We start from the raw sequence: 20,468 nt of genomic DNA on the forward strand, positions 1-20,468 counted from the left end.
ACGACGTCCCCCCCCCCCCGGTTATTTTGGTATTTTTCCTAAACTCCCCTTTAGGGGATGAACCCCAAACCCCCCTTCTACTTTTTCAATGAACCCTTCTATTTCAATTCTTAGGAACAACCCTGCATTTATTCCTTTCCTAAATCATGACCGTCGGAACCGGGGGGCACGGGGGGGGGGGGTGCCCCCAATAATTTTGCCGATATATAGAATACTATAGAAAACATAACTACTATATGCTTGTGCTCCCTCAAAATAACTTCTGATGACCTTTTTTTTTTTTTTTTTTTTTGCTTGTCAAGGAATTTTGGTAGTTGATAGTGCCCCCCCCCCCAACTGAAAATATATCTTTGTGCCCCCTCAAAGTGAAATTGCTTCCTACGGGCCTGATTAAATTAAAGATTCTTTGTGGCCACCTTATTTCAGATAATGGTTTTACTGGAGTAAAATTACATGTAATTTAACTGGAATAATAATATCTAATCTCAATAAAATATGTTTAAGCCAGCACAAACAATATTTAATTGAGAGTAGCATGACCAACCATACTCACCGATGAAAGTAATTTTAATCGATAAACTTGTCATTCTTAGAGAGAGAGAGAGAGAGAGACTTACTTTAAACTGTAGGTAGCGGTCACAGGGGTCAGTGATTTGTATAATATACGGAAAACGAAGAGTCAACCTCTATGGTAGCCGTCAGGCCCGGGTCCAGAAATTGACTGAATCAACACTAAAATATATATATTTAAGAAAGAGGGGGTGGGGGCGTGGGCGCCCCACCCACACCCCCGATAACGGTTTACATAGGTATGTTTGAACGTTAACTTTGAATTCCTAAAGTTAATAATTTTACTTTTCCCCTTTATGTTAAAAGAAGGAGACTAAGATTCTGCAGTCATACACATGTACACACGCATAAAGTGGTCCTACAGTGTGCATATATAATTGTTTCATCTTCATTCTTTTTTATAAATTTCCTATATTCACTGTTTCTTATCTCTTCTCAATCTGAATGTTCATTATAGTCATTGCTGTTTAACTGGTGTTTTAATGATCTTCACCCGACAAAATGTGTGTATTTTAAACATCCTTGGTCTTGCTTTTGTCATTTGCGATTTTGCCATTTATAGTACATGTACTGACATAATCTATGGCTGATTCATGTGTGCTGTCAGTGTGCACAATGTACAATTTGCGGGTACATATTTTCAATCCGTTTACAAGATGTGCGTTGTTAGTGTGAAGTGTGCAATATGAAAAATGTACATATAGCGCGTAGAATTTCCAGAAAGTTTTAGAAAATGTACAAATTTCGTCAATCAGGGATTTTAATCAGAACAGTATGTGTTTTAAGCGCCCACATTTTGACCTTTGCTTTTTTGTACATGTATGCACAGGTGCTTGGTTACGGGATCCCCCCCCCCCCCTCGCGTTCCGTACATAAAACACTTTCACAAAGTATTACAGTTGAAAATTTAAAAATATAACCTAAAACTATAACCTAATTTAACCTTTAAAATAAATTACACTCTCTGATAATGAAAGAGAACAAGGTTGGCGACTTCGACTTTGGCAATTTATATTTTGAAATCACAATAAGAAAGTATCAATGATTGTATTAGTATAAATTTATACAACATAAATGCATATGACAACAACAACAAATCGTAAACAATTTACGATGTGTGCTTGATGTTAGGGTATGTAGATTAGGGCACATGTAATCTCAATCAACCTATATTTGTCTGTTTTGAATAATTATACTATAGTATTCTGTTCTGTTCGGAATGTTGTATCTATTCAGAATATTCCTCTATATACCATTTGATTAGATTTGTTAAAAATATAGTTTAAAAGAATAATGAGTTTTATCTTTCTATCAGCAGAAAGTTTTCGGCCATGGCACACGGGGCTTAGTGACAGTAATTTATTATCTGCTTATGTCTTTGCCTCAGCAACAATAACATTACGCCTATAGTGTACAAAAGGGATTCCCTCATCATGTGAACTCCCCGCTGAGGCAAGTGATGGAGGTTTCCCATTCATCTTCCTCCAACCACCTGTACATGAAGGGGATACAATTTCAGAGGACCTCGCAGCACGACGGCAAGCGGAAACCCCCAGGATTGAGGTTAAGGGGTCCCCCGATAACAGTGGAACCATTTCTGTTTTACGATATGCTTTTGATGATTAGAAAATATATAAATCAATTGTTATGTGACTTTTTAAATGGCATTCGTTAAGATTTGAGTGACAGCAATGAAAGATGGGATGTTGGGGCCCTGGGCACGTATAGTCAGGAAAATAGGCCAGGGTTACATTCGTGCATGCTCCCATAGATGCTGTAAAAAAAAGACATATACAGCGAGCAGAGATGTGTTCACAGAATTTCATATTATTTTATTTCTTTAGTTGATGATAGGAAATTTCTCATGCAGAATTATTTAAAAACATCTATATATAAACTTATATCGAAAAACCAAAGTAGCAAAAAAAAAATACATGTATATGTATGTCATTTTAGATAAATTTCATAGAATATGGATTTTCAGTTTATACTTGATGGATACATTTTATAGTCAGATTCTCTTCTCACGGTTGTAAGTTGGTTTTCCCCCTGCTATAAATATATTTCCCATGACCCATGAGACTAGAAGTGATAAACGCAACTTTTGTTTATTTAGAATACTTTATGTGTCAAAAACCAATTAACAAAAATAAACATATTAATGAAGTCTCGGCGTGCTTAAATATCAATGTAAAGAATTATAATTCTGTTAATAAACACAAAGAGCGTATATCAACAGCGCTGACTTGTAAAATGAAATAATGGGATTAGACGAAAGTACCCCCCTCCCACGGCGTTGGTCACAGGGTCACTCTATAAAGATTCTCTCTCTCACTCTCTGTTATTTTTCTTGTTTTAGATGATTTTGAGATAAGACTACTTAAATAGCTAGAAGAATTAATGAACTGAAATCCTTGCACTCCCAGAATGAAATATAATTAAAAGGGGGGATACAAATTCAAAAACATTAATAAATAAGATTAGTAGAAGTCATAGAGGGAATCATTCATGGCTGACATTTTTATTTTTTTATCAAATACGTACAACTCAGATGTTTTCATTAATAACATATTCAATATTGTATACGCTAGGAAGAATATTATTTCAAATTAAATAGTATACTGTTCTTTAATTGAATTTTCCCCGTGTTCAAGTCAACATAAACATCTTTACCTTAACTCCCCTTCTCTCTTTCTCTCTCTCTCTCTCATTTCATATATATGAACTTGTGACTTATGTTACATAATATTATTCTTACTTAAGGACAGATGATACGTTCCTCAAATATCTGTTTTGCATATCTTCGTATTATATGGAAAATATTCTAAATTTCAATTACCTTCTGATTTCTAAACTGATTTCTGATTGTCTTTAAAAAAAATAAAACACTAAAAAATGTGATATTGGAAAATTAAGTTTTTTCCATAAGGATTTTATAGGAAACAACATCCTCTGGTATCTTGCACAAATGCCTGGTAAGGTACCCCAATTTTTTGCGAGTAAACATGTTAAAGTAGGAATACTTCAATGACAAAATCTTAGAAAAAATTATATATTATTGAGGAACGTATCGTCTGTCCTTAAATATAATTTAATAAATGAATCTTTCGTAATCTGTGGAGAGATCGATTTGGGGCATTCATGCTTGTTGTTCAAACCAAATTGAAGTTTCAATGGTTGAAAAAAGGTTTTAAAACAACGGAATAGCACATTTTCAAATTTTTATATCTTTTTTTCAAAAAATCTAACCAAATACGGTATGTTAGATTTCTTCAGTTACCACAACACTAGGAATGGAAATATTCTCTCTCTCTCTCTCTCTCTCTCTCTCTCATTGTTTTGATGCCCTAATGGGTTTGTAATAGCCAGCGTGCTCACATTAATTGAGCATAAATAGCTTCGTCACCTCCTCCCTGTTCAATTGACCAATCAGTTCACACCAGGCTATAGAAAGTATTCACGCTTTCTAATTATTCGAGCGTAAAATACTTCTGACAGTTTGAGTAAAACTCCGCCTCTGCAGAGATTTAAACGTAACAGATCCCGGACTGGCACACGAGATGCAAGATGGCTCAGCACAGAAAACAGGTGTGTCCCCAGGACCCTTACAAACCCTTCCAGGACTACCTAGGTTTTAGTGACATAGCCTGGAATAAAGATTTAGTGTCTAACCTCACAAACCTAATGACATATTCGCCATCCTTTTTTGACGACAATAGCAGTGACGGGGAATTTTTCGGAGCCACCTTTTCTGGAGGATCGTGTGTCGGTACGTTGAATGACCTGGGATTCCGGCCCTTCGACCCTCTGGACGCCATGCGGAGGGACTCTTTGGAGGATTTCAGGCATAACGGCCGGGACGTGGAACTGGACGAACTGGACAGCTACCAAGTGGAACTCCGGAGACATTCGTCAATTTCCGTCCAGCAGGAATCGAATCCGGTGGTTTTGGAAGTAATGGCATTCAAAGAACGGAAGCGGGCTGCCAGGAGAGCTAAGCAAAAGAAACTGTGCGTTTTCTGTAAAAACAACGGAGAAACTGTTGTCATCTACTCCAGTCACGTGCTCAAAGATGAAGAAGGGAAAGTCAGCTGTCCCATACTCCGTAAGTACACGTGTCCTCTTTGCGGGGTTTCTGGGGACAACGCCCACACAATACGCTATTGTCCCAAAAACGATGGTGACCTCTCTGCACCAAGCCTTACACAACTTCATGCAAGACGCCTAGCAACAGGAAAGCGACGCCGCGACAGTGACAGCGAAAGCAGTAACTGAAGGGTGCAACATTGCGTCATGGTGCATTCCAACAAAAATGTGATTCTGGACACCGGATCTTTAATGTGAGGAAATGTTTATAGTATTGATTTTTTATTGTCAAAGATAATTTTGAGTTCGAGAAGAAGACTTTTACATCATTTCGAATTTTAATCTTTTTCTATATTTCCCAGTTTTGCTATGGTGCTGAAATTTTGTATAAAGTTTATCAAATTATTATTTTAACTCACTATTTTTACACTAATTAATTTTAAATAATATGTAGACATTACTGAATTTGTACATAATCGTTTTAAAGAGAAATAACAACTGTTTAGTGCTTTAACATCACAAATCTTGTTCTTGTAAATAAACTTCTTATCACTTTATCTTTGGAACTGTTAGTTGTCTCCTAGAGTAAAAATAACTACATCACGTGTTTCCCCCAGAACTACTACATCACGTGATCAAATGTTTCCCCATAGGAGTTGGATATGTCAAGGGCCGGGTAATGGACGGAATACTGTAAGCTAATACAGTTACAGGAGCAGTGTCACTCTTCTAATGCGGTCATGCCTTGTCCATATTCAGTCATGAAATTATTTTTTAAAAAACCCAAAGTTTGAGAATTGGTCGCACCTAATTGAGCAAAAAGATGCATATGCTGACGTGAATAACACGAAATTTGTTCCTTCATTTCTACATTGCCTTAGATTGAATAATAATGAGACCGTGAATACAGTTTCTATAGGCCCTAGTTACAAATTAAAAGGTTCAGACACAGAGTTTTAGCTCATCTGAACCGAAGGCTCAAGTGAGCATTTCTGATCACCTGTTGTCCGTCGTCCGTCTGTAAACTTTTTACATTTTCAACTTCTCAAGAATCACTGGACCAATGTTAACCAAAGTTGGTACAAAGCATCCTTGGGTAAAGGGGAGTTTAAATTGTTAGAATGAAGGACCAAGTCCCCTTACAAGGAGAGATAATTAAGAAAAGACCAAAAATAGAGTAGGGTCATTAAAAAGTTCGGCCCCAATAGGGAATCAAAGTTTGACATTGAAATGTATAGAAAAAATCTTTAAAAATCTTCTTCTCAAGAACCACTGAGCCAGAAAAGCTGAAACTTATGTGGAAGCTTCCTAAGGTATTGCAGATTCTAAATTCTTCAAATCATGACCCCTGGAAGTAGGTCGGGGCCACAATAAGTATTACAAGGGGGTAAATCTGGTGAAGGACAGAAGGGCCAAAGTTACTCAGGTGAGGGTTATGGCCAATGGACCTCTTGTTTCAAATCATGATCCATGTAGGTAGGGTGGGACCACAATATGTGATGCAAGTTTTACATGAGAATATATGGGAGGAAATCGGCTGATGAAGAACAGAAGGGCCATAGTGACTCAGACGAGCATTGTGGCCCATGGGCCTCTTCTTTTTCGTAGAAAGTGGGGGGGACCTTAATCCATTTACAGACAAAAAATTCATTGTAGGACACCCTCCCTTTCCCGGTTCCTATGAAACTGTTAAACTCCACGGGAATTTGTAGAGAATATAATTTCACTCTATACGAAAACTCCCATGAAAAGTGTCGTACAGTCAAAATGCAGAAAAGTTTAAAAAAAAAAAAAAAAAAAGAGCCTTCCAGATCGAGTTGTGGTAACGAGTAAAATTGCCATTTTTTTTTCTTCTTTTTTTTAGAAAATACATTGAAGGATTAGTTATTTATAAATATCCCGAGTGAGGATTAGATATTCTCTATTTAGAGAGCTCTGATAATGTCATGAACATTTTCCAGGACAAGTCCCTGTGCTGGAAAGAGACAGGGAGCACACCTCATTGTATCATTTTAGAAACCCAAATGCACCGCTATAACCAGATAGGGAAGAAAAACGAAAAAAGAAAAACAAACAAACAAAACCCGAAAAAAATTAAATAAAGAGAAAATATTCGGTGTATATATGTAGAGAGCTTTTATCGAAATGAAATATGTTGATTCATATGTTCTGAACCCCAGATTATTTAGTACAATGAGTATCAATATTGTAATTTAATTTAAACAATTTAGGAGAATTTTATTTAATCGAAAAGTGTATATTAAGTTACACATTGAGATAGTAAATCGATAAATCAGCAGTGTGGGTGTTGTAAACTCTGCTTTGTATATACTCTAGCTAAAGATTTCTAACCGGGGGGTAACTTGTTTAGCCAAGTATCTATTCTAAGCATGCTGGAATTTATTTTCGACTAGGCTACAGCACGAAGCGCCGCCCGACACCAAATTTGCACTAGGTACCGCCCACAGACACTTCGGTGATAAATTTTTTAACCCAGGGTATAATAATAACACCCTTGTGTTATTATTGTACTATAGGTTAAAAGGTTTATTTCATAAACAAGTGCCTGTGCTACCACTGGGTTTTCAATTAGGCCAAGCTCGGTATTTTTAATTAATTAAGTACATGTATCTTGCAACAACAGCACAACATACCTAATCCATTGATAGTTTTTCAAGATATCAATTCTTAATTTAATTACATGTATACTAGTATCGGGCCCATAGGAACGATTTCACTGTGAGGGGGCACAACTATACATTTTCAGTTGGGGGGGGGGGGCACTATGCACTACCAAAATTCCTTGACAAGGAAAAAAAGGTCATCAGACGTTATTATTGAGGGGGTACAAGTATATAGTAGCTATGTTTTCTATAGTATTCTATATATCGGCAAAATTATTGAGGGAGGGGGGGGGGGCACGGCCCTTCCGTGCCCCCCCCCCTCGTTCCTTCGGCCATGAGTATATAGTATATGTGTCCCTGATTTAACATCATAGTACCATTAGATGTTCTTAGACAAAAATAATATCATCCTACCCAGGGGTTTAGAATAGAAATGATAAAATTTTTGGTGTTATTCAAAGAATAATTACCATACACATAGTCCATTTTAGTTTTTCATCAATTTTGTTTTGCTAGAGGCGAACAACATCTATAGACATCATAAAAGTCGCTCAAAGGTCCTTCAATTATTGGAACTCTTTCATTTAAGAAATATAAAGTTCCAAACTACGTTGCGTGCAAGTATGTTAAGCGATGAAGAATTATTCCTTCAAAATTGTATTTACATAAATGTGTAACGTTGTTAATTTACTGTATGATTCAATGTGTAAAATTATTCGTATAAAACATACATGTAGCTTGTGATACGAGAGAGAGAGAGAGAGAGAGAGAGAGAGAGAGAGAGAGAGAGAGAGAGAGAGAGAGAGAGAAAGATTAAACTATGTGTAATTGAACAATGCATATGAGGAAACCCCACAATTTCATACATTAAATATATTAAATTTACCGCGTACAACTTACTTTTTAACAATTATTTCGTATAAACAATGTTAGTACATAAAAATTCGATTAGTTATTGACTGATTTCTGATCGGGATCGGAATTCAGTTTCAAACTTCCTGATTTTTTTTTTATTGGGAAAGAAGAATATCGAATACTCGGAATAGTATAGTTAAACACTAACTAGTCATGTCTGATTCAGAGAAGGAAAACATGTCAGAAAAGATGGATAACGGAGAATTGACAGAGCTGCAAGTACGTTATGATACATTGAAATCTCTGTCAAGTCAAGGTAAGTAAGAAAGATTAAAAAAATTGAAAAAGGAAGTTGTAGACAACGTCTTTCCCACAGGCAATAGGCATATATTATTTTTTTTTAAAGTAAAAAAATAATGGAAAATACATTGTGCTGGTAAATGAAAGTGGTAAACCACTACCCAATTAACTTCATTCATGTATTTTTTTTTCTCCAGTTCGGATTTTATGTTTACTTCCTTGTCTGTCGCTTCCTCTTAGCTGTGTGTAATAATCTCACTTCCTGTGGACCTTTGTTTATAAATGTGGAGACTTCCAGTTGAAATTAAAAAAAGGCATTGTCTAAACACACAATTTTAATCTCTCATTATTGTTTTATGCTATTACATAATTTTGAAATTAAATACTGATGTGCTACCCCACCACCTACCTTCAGAGAAGTCAGACATATATTATATTCTAACTATATTGCCTGGTTATCTATCAATTCCAATTTTGGCTATAAATTACTAAGTAAGAGGAATCTATATATAATTATACAAGTATAACAGGCCAGGAGAAAAATGTGATGGATCAGGCCAGGATTATAACAGGAGCCCTCTGAATCACTAGTGAGGTGCTCTACCATCTGAGCTATCAGGCCGCCGGTGATCAAACCTACCTGACCACTACACATGTATACATGTACTTGAATTCATTTTTTTCCTTTTTTTTTTTTAGTTCTTGTACAGTATGATGACCTGCTTTATAAATTCCAAGAAAATGAAAAAGCGGTAAGAGAAAAAGTTAATGATTTATTTTCATGTCACATCCAAATATTACTTTAGTTATATTATTACATGGATTTACCTAATATGATTTCACAAATGTTAAGAATGAAGAAGGAAATCACACCTGGTTTTGGTTCTTTGTATGTGTGTGTGTGTGTCTTAAAAAGTACAGGTTTAAATAAGTGTTCCAACATGAATAAGTGATGACTACTAATGAACTGATATATTTGTACATGTAAGTACATTATTTAAGGAATGTTTTTAAGTTTTGTGTGAGTTATTAGTGTGTAAATCGCACAGACTTGTCATGTAGGCATATTTCATGTTAATTCTAATTAAAAATTGTAATCTCTATTTAGTACAACAGCGTTGTACACAGACTGAAGCTCAGAGAAAGCCAGCTAAAAGAGATGAAGAAATGTAAGACAATACTTCATATTAACTCACATATACAAGTACTTTCATGAGAAATTTTATATGCAATAAGAATGTGATTTTTCATCCTCTTTTTATACGAGTTAAATTAATCCTAAGTAACGTGGTTTAATACACAATATTTAAAACAATGAATATCAGGTAATGACTTTGATGAATATTATTCTTCAGTGATACAGCCCGCCATATCTGAGTATGAAAGAATGAAGATGAAGTATGAGATTGAATTCGACTGTAGGACTCAAGCTGAGGTGTTAGCTACTAAGGTAAGTACTGAAGGACTTAGCCACCAAGTCAGTCCAGACTGAGGTGTTAGCTACTAAAGTTAGTATTGGACTTAGTCACCAAGTCAGTCCAGGCTGAGGTGTTAGCTACTAAAATAAGTCCTGGAGGACTTAGCCACCAAGTCAGTCCAGACTGAGGTGTTAGCTACTAAGGTAAGTATTGAGGACTTAGCCACCAAGTCAGTCAAGGCTGAGGTGTTAGCTACTAAGGTAAGTATTGAGGACTTAGCCACCAAGTCAGTCAAGACTGAGGTATTAGCTACTAAGGTAAGTATTGAGGACTTAGCCACCAAGTCAGTCCAGACTGAGATGTCATCTTCTAAGGTTAGTACTTAGGACTTAGCCACTAAGTCAATCCAGGCTGAGGTGTATCAGCCACTAAGATCAGTATTGAGGACTTAGTCACCAAGTCAGTCCAGGCAGAGGTGTTAACTACTAAGGTAAGTATTGAGGACTTAGTCACTAAGTCAGTCCAGGCAGAGGTGTTAACTACTAAGGTAAGTATTGAGGACTTAGCCACCAAGTCAGTCCAGGCAGAGGTGTTAACTACTAAGGTAAGTATTGAGGACTTAGTCACCAAGTCAGTCCAGACTGAGGTGTTAGCTACTAAGGTAAGTATTAAGGACTTAGTCACCAAGTCAGTCCAGGCAGAGGTGTTAACTACTAAGGTAAGTATTGAGGACTTAGCCACCAAGTCAGTCCAGGCAGAGGTGTTAACTACTAAGGTAAGTATTGAGGACTTAGTCACCAAGTCAATCCAGGCTGAGGTGTATCAGCCACTAAGGTTAGTATTGAGGACTTAGTCACCAAGTCAGTTCAGGCAGAGGTGTTAACTACTAAGGTAAGTATTGAGGACTTAGTCACTAAGTCAGTCCAGGCTGGGGGGTAGCTACTAAAGTTAGTACTGAGGGAATTAGTCACCAAGTAGGTCCAGGCTAGGGGGTTAGCCACTAAGGTTAGTACTGAGGGACTTAGTCACCAAGTAGGTCCAGGCTGGGGGGTTAGCTACTAAGGTAAGTACTGAAGGACTTAGTCACCAAGTCAGTTCAGGCTGAGGTATTAGCTACTAAGGTAAGTACTGAAGGACTTAATCACCAAGTAGGTCCAGGCTGGGGGGTAGCTACTAAGGTTAGTATTGAGGACTTAGCCACCAAGTCAGTCCAGGCAGAGGTTTTAACTACTAAGTTTAGTCCTGGAGGACTTACCCATCAAGTCAGTTCAGGCTGAGGTGTTAGCTACTAAGGTAAGTATTGGAAGACTTAGCCACCAAGTCAGTCAAGGCTGAGGTATTAGCTACTAAGGTAACTATTGGAGGACTTAGTCACCAAGTAGGTCCAGGCTGAAGTGTAAACTACTAAGGTTAGTATTAGAGGACCTAGCCATCTATTCGGTCCAGACTGATGTATATTAGCCACTGAGGTTAACACTTATGTTATTACATAAGTCCTACAGCCTTGGTGGGAGGGGGGGGGGTATATTACCCATCATGACCATCATGAATACAGCTGTAGGACTTTACTTCTAATAGACCAGCCACAGAAAATAACTGAATAAAGTTATAAAATTGATAGTGTATAGCTGCAACTGATTTTTGGATAAGCATCATCAGTTTAAAGAATAACTAACTTTGGCATAAGCTATAGGCACAGAAAATGAATATGCATAGAATAGACTCAAAACTGATTCCAGTGTCATCTTCTTTCTGCTTCGATACACATTTTCTTTTTATTTACAGATTTCCACCCAGAACAAAGAGCTCAAGCGACAGTCTAAAATGTTACTAGAGCTTCAGGGACCTAATCCCCCAGATATCACACAGATGAACCTTGATCTTGATGAGAAAGAGGACTCCATTGAGGACTTCCGAAAGGAGCAGGCAGAGATAATTCAGAGTAAGGTCCTCCTGACATGTAAACAGTCATAGATCTAATATCTAATGTAAACAATAATAATCATTATTATAATGCTTACTGAATTTCTTTCAGAGCTAGAAGAGGAGCTAGTCACAGTCAAAGAAGAGTTGTCTTCCCTTAGAGAGGACCTGGCCATTGAGAAGGAACATTCCAATAAGTGGAAGCACAAGGTGGATTATTTTATGTACAGTCATTTTTTATAATGTTGTCAGATGTTTTAACTCCATCAGATCTGTGTATAAATAATGAGAGGTCCTATTCTGTTGGGTTTAGTTTGAGGAAATGAAGGAGAGCCGGGCTGAAGCTGAGATAGTGGTGGAGCAGTACAAGGAAGCCATGATGGAACTTGAGAAAGGTAGATAACTCTACCAAATGACATGTCATGTGACTTTATTTTCGCTGAGTGGTAGCATAGCATTGAATCACAGGACATAGTTATGTTGTATCCTCTGTCCTCTGTTTGATGAGTAATTGTAAAGTTACTTCCCTTTATCAGTCATACGTACTTTATTTTCACATGTAGATAACTTAACAAAGTCCTGTTAAAACAAACTTCTAGCAAATAAAATACCATTTATTGTATTATTCTTTTATCAGTGTCTGAGGGAGCAGTGAGGGAGTATGAAGCATTGCAGCAGAGGTATGAGTTAGAGCAGCAGTGTCGCAGTGGAGCAGAAAAGTTTGCTACCGAGGTTCGTATTGATGTTAGTTACTGAGGAATATACTGATGAAGTTATGTTTCATGTGTCAGAAACTTTCTGTTATTGGTTTCTTTGTTGTTGAGAATGGTGTTCTTCAACAAACGTTTTACTTTGTCATGGTCAAGATGACAATCAGTACTGCTTTTAATTTTCTATCAGGGTGTTGGCATTGCCATTGTCAACAGCATTATATTTCATGAACACATCTTGTTGTATGATAAATATCGTGAAATATCTAAATTTATCGTTCTTCCTCTCAGATTCGAATTCAGAATGAGGCAATGAAGAAACAGAGTATGATCCTCCTGACAGAAGCAGCGTCTGATCCCAAACTGATGATGGCGCTGGCAGAGGTGGAACAGCTTACCCAGGATTTAGAAACCCAGAAACAGAAATATGAGCAGGAGGTATCTATTGACAAATTGGATTCTTAACCTGAATAAATGTCAGCAATATTTAGAAAACATCAATCTGTTTAACTTCCCTATGGTTAAGACATTTGGTTTCCCTTTTATGGATTAAAAAGATTACACCCTGTAATGGGTCTTTTTATTGATCACCAAATTAAGCAATTATCCATAAATTGATAATATATTTTTTGTGTGATTAATTTTTTGCAATTTTAAGGCTTCCTCTAATTATTTTCTCCCACACCATTTGTGATTAAACTATTAACAATGTTTACATGTATATTTAACCATCTCTAGAATGCCAAAAGAGATGGCTACTTAAATTTTCTGTTATGCGATATATGATCTGAGTAACAATGTACTGTATTTTAGAACAATGTTTTCAATGTTTTCTCTGGTATTTGGAGTTAGTCGCCACTAATCCGACCTTGTCTCTGGTATTAGTTGATTGAGACTGGTAATTGTTTCGTAGATTAAGGAGCTGAAGGAGAAGGCTGAGGACATCGTGGTGGAGGAGCCAGATAACTCAGCTTTTCTGGAGGAGATCAGCAGGCTAGAGGACCGGGTCAAACAGTTTGAGGAGCAGTACAATGTACTGCAGGAAAAATGTAAGTCTAAAATAGAAATATCAAGAAATAGGACGTATATTATACATTGATGCAGGTTAAGTAAATTATGTATTTTATAAATGTTTCATTCTTATGTGTAGACAAAGCCTTGGAGGTGAAGTTTGAGGAAGCAACAAGACCCCCACCCCCTCCTCCTCCTCCCCCACCCCCATCACTGACCACCAAATCTAAAGGGTATGTATACTCAGTTTTAATCATCAAGCAGGTGTAGACCTTAACTTATTTATAGTTAATACACATTAAGATACAGTTAAAAAAAACCATATTAGAAACATATTGAATTTTTTTCTTTGGGGATTTGTAAAAATTTTCCTTAAAAGAAGGTTTCCTTTTAAGTGAGTTCTGTATAAGCAGTTTTACTGTAGTTTATCAAGTACATATTACATGTTTGTGTAGAACAGATTTGATTTCAAATTTGTTCAATTGCTGGATATTTCTTTAGGGAAGATGGACACATGCAAGTGACTCAAATACATGTAGTGATTTAAAATATTTCAGATTTCTGTCTCGACTGAAGAGAGACGGATCAAAGAAAAAGAAAAAGCCAGCTGCTGGTGCTTGTAGGTACCAACTTAATTTATAAACTGAACTGAGAACCAAAGTTATAAACTAAACTGAGAACAGTTGTAACAAATTCTTAGCTTAGCATGATATGTTATCAAACAGGATGCATTATTTGAAATACAACATAATATTTCAGTGCAAAATCCAGCAATGAATGACAACTTTTCAAAAGCAATGAGTGAAATGATGGAACGTATCAACAGTGGGAAGCCATTAACGTCTAGTGGACGCACAGTCAAACGTAGGGTAAGTCTCAACAGACTAAGGGTCGCACAGTCAAATGTAGGCTAAGACTCAGCAGGTTAGGGAGCACACAGTCAAACGTAGGGTAAGACTCAGCAGGCTAGGGGGCACACAGTCAAATGTAGGGTAAGACTCAGCAGGCCGGGGGCACACAGTCAAATGTAGGGTGTAAGACTCAGCAGGCTCGGGGACACACAGTCAAACAAAGGGTAAGACTCATCAGGCTAGGGGGCACACAGTCAAATGTAGGGTAAGACTCAGCAGGCTAGGGGGCACACAGTCAAATGTAGGGTAAGAATCAGCAGGCTTGGGGCACACAGTCAAATGTAGGGTAAGAATCAGCAGGCTTGGGGCACACAGTCAAATGTAGGGTAAGAATCAGCAGGCTAGGGGACACACAGTCAAATGTAGGGTAAGCAGTGATTTTTTTGGAGTCAAAATGCCACCGATATTCGGCTGTTTCCCCTCGCAAAAATTAGCTATTTTTTCCCAATTATTAGTATATTTTTCCCAATTTCAAACATACGAAAATTATGTTTTAATTTTGAATAAAAGTCGCTAAATTTGCTTCAAGTCCGTGCATATGCAGGCGCTTTTTTTAATGAATGTGTAAAACAATGTAGATATCCATACAGCAGATGAGTAGCTTATAATATTCTTAATGAATTGGTAAATAGTTCCCAGATACAAGTCATGTTGCATGTTGACATAATGATTTTGATTTGACCGCCATTATTACAGAGAGGGTCAGGCTAATAACAGGAAATCGACAACACATAGGGTTTCACTAAAATCAGGAAAAAACAAGCAGTAAAGACTGTTAACTTGATTATCAATATAAGACAGTTTACTATATTATAAGTCTAAATGCTGTTTTGTTTTTGTTGTTGTTTTTTTTTTTATGAAATTAGATAAAGCAATTCCAAGAAAATAGAAGCTACAAGATGTGACTAATATAAGCCATGTTCACATTCAATAAAATATTGATGTTAATTTTTTAAAATGATTATTATATATGAATTTAAATCAAATTCAAAGTTAAAATCAAACAAAATCAGATGTTGTTACTTAGTTTGATTATTTTATGTATTTTTTAGCATTCTAATTTACTATAAATGATTTTTCCCAATTTAAAGAAAATTTCGCTAATTTTTCCCAATTCAAAAGGAGGGGGTGGTGGTTTAAAAAACAAAAAAAAAATCACTGGGTAAGACTCTTCATCCTAGGGCTAAAGACTTAAGTGTGTGTGTGTGACAGCTGGTTTATCAACTAGAGTTATGGTATATTCAGGTTACACTATACATTACTTGTCAGTTATTATATTATTCAGAATGAGATACATGATAAATGATATCCTTAGGTTACACTGTCAGCATATTATTACACAGTGAATGTAACAGCCCTGTTTAACTGTAGGGATCTAAATCCAGTACAGGTGCACTAGGATCCGTGTCGGAGGAGGTACAAACATGAACTGCTTTAATGTCGCACTTGCAGCATGAGAAATTACAGTCGTCCTTTTGCCTGAAAACATAAATAAACTGACTTCTTGTTTGTAGCTTTTATCCATCCTATATTGATGGTTTTGGTATTTGATCAAATCTTCAAGTGCATGATAAACCTGTATTTTGTTTCTTTGTTGTATGTTATGACACATACCTTAATGTAGTTTTACATGTAAGAAGGTAGCATTTAAAGTCTCCTGACAAACACTCCTTTCTTTATCAAATGATTCATTTTCATTAATTGTCTGTCTGTATTAGGTCTTTCTTTCATCTACTTTATCATTTCTGAAGCATGCACAGAATGCTGTAGTGAAATATTAAAAAAGCACAATTGAAAACAAGTAAAAGATGCATGAAAAGAAATTGCTCTGTCAGTGATGGTTTAGTACATGGCATTGTATTAAATTCCACTGTATAGCAATCATAAGATGATTTTTTTCTCTTGGTGTTAGCTATCACAGCATGTAATTTCATAGTTTGGCTTGAATCTTAAATTTGCATTCTTTACTGTGATACATCATTGAATTTTGGAAAAATAAATTGTTTATTTTCAAAAGTAAGGAAGTAATTGGCATAAATTATTAATTTAGTTTTTATTTTACAGCCCTCAGAGGGAGGCACTGAGGAGACAGGGGCCATGAAAGAATTAAACAACATACTAGTAAGTAATCAACATAAGTAAACAACATACTAGTAAGTAGTCAACACACTAGTAAGTAGTCAACATACTAGTAAGTAATCAACATACTAGTAAGTAAACATACTTGTTGAGTAATCAACATACTTGTAAGTAATCAACATACTAGTAAGTAAACTACTAGTAAGTAAACAACATACCAGTCTTAGTAAGTAAACAACATACTAGTAAGTAATCAACATTCTAGTAACATATAAAAGTAAAAATATAATAGTTATACTAGTAAGTAAACAGCATTAAGGAGCAACAATATACTAAATAGGAAACAACTATTATTAAGTTAACAACAGACTAGTAAGTAGAATGAGTTAACAACATACTAGTAAGTAAAAATAAGTAAACTTATGGGTTAACAACATACATGTACTAGTAAGAAGTAAGTAAAAAGAACATACTAGTAAATTAACAATTTACTTGAGAGTAAACAGCATACTAGTCTAGCAAAAAAGCAATATTCTAAGGAGTAAACAACATATTAGTTAGTAAACAAAATTTGAGTAAGTAAACAACATACTTGTAAGTTAATAATATACATGTATATTGGTAATTAAACATCATACTACTGAGTAAACAGTGAAAAGGTTTGTCATCTTATGTTTTAACAGTGGGTATTTGGATTTCCAGTATGTGAAGATAATCTTCATTTTTTCATACTTTATGATTTGAATGACAGAAAAAGATGAAACGTACCCAGAGTGAAGCTGATCTCTTAAACATGGGTGGTGGCCCCAAGGGCGATGAATCAACACCAGACATACCCAAGGAACCTGCCTTCAAGTTCTCTCTTAAAAAAAGAGCACCTGTTGATTCTGGAACTCCAGGTAATTATTATAGAATTAACTTGTGGTGTGACTGGCTCACATTGCTTAGTACAGCTACATGTATATGTAGTGTAATTGTGTAAGATACCTAGCATGCTTGATTCTGATAAAATTCAGCTGATCCTAACTTAGCCAGGTAAATCTGACTATCCTAACTTAGCCAGGTAAATCTGACTATCTTAACTTAGCCAGGTAAATCTGACTATGTGCTAAGAATCAAGCAACCTGGCCTGTGTTCGATAATTGAAATATTGTATTTCTATTGAAAAACATTACCTAGCATAGAAAATGACTACACTTTAAAAATTATGTCATTTTCACCAGCCTTCCTCAAAATAAAAGCTTCATGTCTTAAAGTAAACTACTTTCGACACGACTATCAGCAAGAAGGCCATGTTAAAGCTGAGTGAGCCTATCAAATTTTTCAAGTCCAGTCAGCTCACAGGGTGAAGTGAGTGCAAAACCAGCTCTCAATCAAGTGTGTTGCTGGTCATCACAGGTTTACAGGGGCAAGCCTGATTCATTAGAATCAAATATGCTAAACATATCAGCAATGGGTATTCAGTTTTTCAATCAGCAGGGTTGTCCCTAAGACCCAGGGTCCTGGGAATTTCCCTGTCTATAATGATGTTATCCCCGTGGTACTCTGGTATTCCTCCTCAAACTTTTGTTAGTGGAGGGACCCCAGACCCCCTTCTACATTTTTAATGTTTCCTCCTATTCAATTCTTAGGAACAAGCCTGAATCTGTGTATTATTTTTTTGTTGAGAGTAAATTGATATTACTTAGTATTTGTCTTATCAGTTGATGCTAATGAGTTTTATCAGTGCTATCTAAAAAGTAAAATCCAAAAATATGAAAAAGAATTCAAAACTACATTTAGTTAAAAAAAAAAAAAAAAAAAAGAAGAAGTTACAACTTTGAATCCTTTCTTCAATTCAGTGCAAAATTAATTTTACTGAAGATCAGGAAATCTGAATGTTTCTAACAGAGGACTTAATGGATCAAAAGTTATCTGAAGCTGGGCAGTAGTAAGATTTCTATAGTGTATCATGAACCTTTACTTCTTCATATATGTATGTGTATATATAGTCCACTGTTGTTATCGATTATTTATTGTGATGATTGCTGAGTCCTATCTCAGTTTACTCCATCAGCTGATACTTTGTACTTTCGCTTTTGTTTACATAGACACTCAGACATCAGAACGTACCATTATGTATCGTCAGTATTCTTATATACCTTTCAGGCTTTACATATTTTTCTTACTATACAGTATATCATGAGTCATGGTACAGTTCACACTTACTGTACAGTATGTCATGAATCATGGTACAGTTCACACTTACTGTACAGTATGTCATGAATCATGGTACAGTTCACACTTACTGTACAGTATATCACGGATCATGGTACAGTTCACACTTACTGTACAGTATGTCAGGAATCATTGCACAGTTCACACTTACTGTACAGTATATCAGGAATCATGGTACAGTTCACACTTACTGTACAGTATATCAGGAATCATGGTACAGTTCATGCTTAGTGTTATGCAGGTCTTACTGTATAAGTAACATTTGTTAAGGGGTCTAAATTTCATACATGTTACATTAAGACCATAGGTTTTCAGTCATTTTAGAGCACTTCATCCTTTGAATATCATGATATTTTATTTGTGATATTGTTGATATATCATTTGAAGTGAATAAATCCCCAATAAAATGAATTTGTTTCGTATGGGTTTTGAGATATAAAGGTTAATGATCGTACGACACAAGAGTCTTATTAGTCTATATCTTGGAATTTAAGTTATTTGAGTCGACACAATTTTTGCTGTTTTGAGGTTAGTATGATGATTTAGCCACCTGAGGAGTACAATATTCACTGAAAAAACAATCTTTTGTTCTTATGAATGTATTGCAGAAAAAGAGAAGGAGAAGCCCGAATTCCTGACCGCTAATTTCAAGTTGAAAGGGGGCCGTTTAAAGGAGCTTCTCAACCCAGGGGAAGAAGACAATAAATAGGTTACTTGTTTTGGTCGTAGAATTTAAAGATTCTTATTAAATTAATATGGAATTACATGTACATTCTGATTCAAGTAATCAAAAAAATTAACATGACTTTTAATTTTGGTATTATCACTTGCTGCCTTTTAAAGGTATAATTTCAGTGTGTATTTTTTTCACAGATGTTTGTTTCTATAACTGAATATATATTTCTTTTATTATTTTTGTTTTAATTTATGTTATCTTTCATTAAAGAACTGGTCAAATCCTATGTAGCTGAGTGTCAAGATTGTACGAAATATAAATATGATTAAAACAAACACTAGATAGCGGAACAGTTGCTGTTTAACAAATGAATATTAATAAGTGTTGACCAATATTTTCTAAAGTAATACTGTGAGAATTGATCAATAATGCTTGGTACTTTTTGTTCTTCATATTCTATAATTTATTTACAATGCTCTTCTGAGAGATGGTTGAAAATTGTTTCTCACTGCTTCATACTTTTGTAAATTGTTGAGTTAACTTTTTAAGGACGTCAATAAAAGACATAACTTTAATTCTTATTATGTAAAGTAAGGTTTGAATGTGACTTAATATAAGATTACCATAGATAATATCCTTCTATGGGGTTTGGGAGACCAATTACACAAGCAAGAAGCAAAATTGTGCTTTTTGAGTGTACTCTGTGGACAAAAATCATTATACTGTAAACAAGAAGCCAGGACCTTAATGGTCACCTGAGTATAATACAACATTGTGAAGGATCCCCAGAAGTATAAATTTAAAAAAAAAAACTGACAGATGAAAATATATTGCCCAAAAGCAAGAGAATTATGATGATCAGGGATCAACAAAGTAGTTAGTATAGTACTCGGTAACAAATATTTACTTGCCTGTAGTGCCAGTGCTAACACACTCCCATTTGTCAATATAGCCATACAGAGTTACAGACTTCACAATACAATATTGTTATATCTTTAAAAAAAAATGTTTCCTAGATAAATCTATACTTAACAAAAGTCTAAAATTTCCAATGTTTTACTGAGCGGTCATAAAATAAAATCAATGTT

The 20,468-nt window shown here is 35.6% G+C and overlaps 2 protein-coding genes across 3 annotated transcripts; both read left to right on the plus strand.

The window, feature by feature from the left end:
- Positions 1 to 4,059: 4,059 nt before the first annotated feature.
- On the plus strand, positions 4,060 to 4,911 carry LOC133180559 (uncharacterized). Its single transcript, XM_061315047.1, has one exon. The coding sequence runs from the start codon at positions 4,138 to 4,140 to the stop codon at positions 4,843 to 4,845; it is 708 nt and encodes a 235-aa protein (XP_061171031.1). The 5' UTR covers positions 4,060 to 4,137; the 3' UTR covers positions 4,846 to 4,911.
- A 3,405-nt stretch (positions 4,912 to 8,316) lies between these two features.
- On the plus strand, positions 8,317 to 19,955 carry LOC133180570 (shootin-1-like). Of its 2 annotated transcripts, XM_061315054.1 has the most exons (18): positions 8,317 to 8,451; positions 9,135 to 9,187; positions 9,544 to 9,604; positions 9,791 to 9,885; positions 11,639 to 11,795; positions 11,889 to 11,986; positions 12,090 to 12,171; positions 12,414 to 12,508; positions 12,778 to 12,924; positions 13,400 to 13,535; positions 13,637 to 13,730; positions 14,055 to 14,116; positions 14,257 to 14,366; positions 15,780 to 15,824; positions 16,473 to 16,529; positions 17,239 to 17,386; positions 19,313 to 19,413; positions 19,651 to 19,955. In XM_061315054.1, exons 1-17 carry the CDS (start codon positions 8,349 to 8,351, stop codon positions 19,411 to 19,413), a joined length of 1,644 nt encoding a protein of 547 aa, XP_061171038.1. In that variant the 5' UTR covers positions 8,317 to 8,348; the 3' UTR covers positions 19,651 to 19,955. The 2 variants fall into 2 exon arrangements, with proteins under 2 accessions (XP_061171038.1, XP_061171043.1); XM_061315059.1 differs by lacking the exon at positions 15,780 to 15,824.
- Positions 19,956 to 20,468: the final 513 nt, after the last annotated feature.

Source organism: Saccostrea echinata, unplaced genomic scaffold, assembly GCF_033153115.1.
Source record: "Saccostrea echinata isolate AGI-Se365-2 ecotype Australia unplaced genomic scaffold, CSIRO_AGI_Sech_v1 ptg000001l, whole genome shotgun sequence".
NCBI lineage: Eukaryota > Metazoa > Mollusca > Bivalvia > Ostreida > Ostreidae > Saccostrea > Saccostrea echinata.